This window comes from Debaryomyces fabryi, assembly GCF_001447935.2.
Source record: "Debaryomyces fabryi strain CBS 789 chromosome Unknown contig00308, whole genome shotgun sequence".
Taxonomy (NCBI): domain Eukaryota; kingdom Fungi; phylum Ascomycota; class Pichiomycetes; order Serinales; family Debaryomycetaceae; genus Debaryomyces; species Debaryomyces fabryi.
This window is the reverse complement of record NW_015385734.1, coordinates 1,446-4,396: the sequence shown is the minus strand read 5'-3', so window position 1 is coordinate 4,396 and position 2,951 is coordinate 1,446. Positions and strand designations below refer to the sequence as shown.

The window sequence follows — 2,951 nt, the reverse complement described above, 5'->3', positions numbered from 1 at the left end:
AAGTTTCACCTAGGAAATAATTGCATTTTGTGGGGTACTGGTATGCGAACATCACCAAAAAAAGTTCTGGTGTTACCAAGATTAACGAGTTTGGTAAGATCGCAGTTGATAACCAGGAGAATATTGACGTGAAGGATAAAGAAGACAGATATCTTATAAAGCAATTTTGATATGATGAAACTTGAAACAAGTACACTTTATGTTAATTGACCAAATAGCATGATCCCACATAGCGTAACCTGCAAAACCGTATCGCGCGACATTTCCACTAAAGCAGTATATTGCAGGGTAAAGTGGTATGCAGTACAAGTGCAGTACATAAATCCGTTTTCTTACCAAATAGTTCAAGACGGTTTATTATATAATCAAACTCGGGGTAACCCTAGATCATTAAATAAGGGATGAAATTACAACCACACTAGTTCAATACTCAACATATTATCATGCCATTTATGTACTTTTCAGGGGAAAATAGTAACAATATTACGTATGATGACCCCTCAAATAGATGCATTAGGATTAATCCATCATTATATGCTAGGGTTCAAGATGACAATGAACAAAACATGAGAGTTTTTTTAGACACTCACCTTTTGAAAATAAGAAACATCTCACATAATCAAAAATTACCTACGTTGGAACATATAGTATCCAAACATAATGCTTCAGTTTCCACTGGATCTACGACTGTGATGCTGGCCCTAAATTATGTTACGAAAGCGATGATGACGGCAGAATTTAGAGAGATCAGTAGCGATGAGTTCAAAAATACATATTTGGCTCCTCTTGATAAGGTTATCAAAGATTCAAATCTCAGAAAAGAATTACTATCAAGGACGTATGATTATCCTTTGGGAGATGCCAGATATGTGGAAGATGATATCCAGATATATTCCAATGAAATAGCTTGTTCAATCAATCGTTTCTATCTTGACATCTTGGATGAATTCCACTATTTTGGTTACGCTTCAAGTATCACACCTCCGTTGTCGAAAAACCCAAGCTTTAAGCCCGATATTGCCCATGTGTATTGGGGTGAGGCATCAACTCGTCAAAATCCAGATATTTGCGTTGCTATAGGAGATTATAAGACAGAAACCTATTTTTTAACTAAAGGACTTCAAGAATTGAAATTAGCTATAACGGAATTCGTAGAAAAGCGCTCGAACTTGAAAAAATTGAGGCTGTATGAAAACCAGCACATATTTGAAGATCGAGAGTGGTCGCCTAGAGTTTTGTGCGCATTAGTTTTAAGAAAATATCTTTATCAAGCCTTTCTCTGTGGGACAGACAGAATATTTATCTCAGATCATCAGTCATTTTCGGGATTTTTCAAATATGCGATTATCGATGATGGACAAATGATCATAGACTACTATGTTATTAATGATCCCGAGACTGTGGAACATGGCATAACTCTAAGGTCAGCGATAGCAGCCTTTTTCTATATGGATAATACAGAAGCGCTCAATACAAAAGAGAAATTAACAGGACTAATTGAAATAAGTCAGAAAACCAAAGGGCCAGATCCATTAGCGAATGTGCTTCCTCGACTCGTGGAAGAACCCACACCAAGTCGTAAACGGAAACGTAGCAAGATGTCTGGGAGTCAACTTCGAAAACGATTGATAACTATAGAAGAAAGCAACGAAGTCGATTTTGATGCCATTCGAGGTAACACATTTTGTCGGATAATATATAACCCTGCTGCATCTTTTCCTAATTTGGGATTGCTGCTTCCGTCAACAGTCTTTGTTAAATGGTACACCTATCCTGAGCAGGCTCAAGAAAATTTTCCAGATAAAGATAGTTACTACGACATGTACGTCAATGAGCTTGAAATTAATGAGATGCTTGCGAATTCCTCGTTTGCTGCAAACTTCGCAAAGCTTATAGTTTCTGGATACTGGAATGGTATTCCAAGCCAGCCAATGCATATATTTGAAGATTTGGGAGAAGAAATACCATCTACTGAATGGGATAAATTTAGGGTGCATAAAGTAGTTAAGGAGAGACTCGCGGAAATTCATCTGTTGGGAATTTCGCATAATGATATTAGGCTCGACAATATACATGTTTCAATATCGGGAAGGATCACTTTGATAGATTTTGGGTTAGCTGTTTACCCAGGTAGTGAAGAGCAGAAAAAAAGAGACTTTGAAGCCATTGATGAGCTTGTCCCAATTACTGGTTATGGAATTTCTGGAGATGATAAAATCCGTGATGTTGTCTCAGCTAAAAACGAAAATAATGAAGGTAGATGGAATTATCATCCAAATTCCAGTGACGAAATGGTTTTTGACGAACTGGTTTTAGAGTCTGATGATACCCCAGGGTCCACTAAGGTTGATTTCAATTCGAAGTATGATGAAACTTGATACAAATGACTCCGGAGCGGTTCAGAAGTATTCTTGAAGGATGTGTACGTGGATTCTTGTGTTTTACGTGGTATGACTTATTAAGCTTAAGATATCGATTAAAATTATGTCATTATTTCAAAACTATAAACAATGGAGCAGAGCAACTTTGCAGAAAGTCTATATATGCTTATGATAGAAATTCCATGTCATCGTGATTCACCATGATGCAATTGAATATTTACTAGTTAATAAATTATATATATCAAAAAGACGAAGTAATACTTCTATTTCATCATAACGGTAACCTCGTCCCTGGAATGGATAGCCATAGCTGAAAAGAGCGCACACAAAGATGTTCAAGCTAAGCTACTAAGCTGGTCAAATATGCTTCTCATATACTTCATTTATTGCATAAAACTTGTTCGTTCGTGCGTCGCTGATACAAAAGCTTGTTGAGTTCGCTTGTCCATAGAAAACACTATAGCCTAAATCCGTGCACCTGAACACATCTCTGGCGTGCTTTCGAAAATCCTCGTATAGCTCGTCCACCATCAACATCCCGTCTGGTAGCAAGTTTCGAACGTGGTATGG

The 2,951-nt window shown here is 37.3% G+C and overlaps 1 protein-coding gene across 1 annotated transcript; it reads left to right on the top strand.

The window, feature by feature from the left end:
- Positions 1 to 443: 443 nt before the first annotated feature.
- Positions 444 to 2,378, top strand: AC631_05866 (uncharacterized protein; the record flags this gene model as incomplete). Its single annotated transcript, XM_015614695.1, has 1 exon — positions 444 to 2,378. The coding sequence occupies one exon, from the start codon at positions 444 to 446 to the stop codon at positions 2,376 to 2,378; it is 1,935 nt and encodes a 644-aa protein (XP_015464477.1).
- Between the last annotated feature and the right edge of the window lie 573 nt (positions 2,379 to 2,951).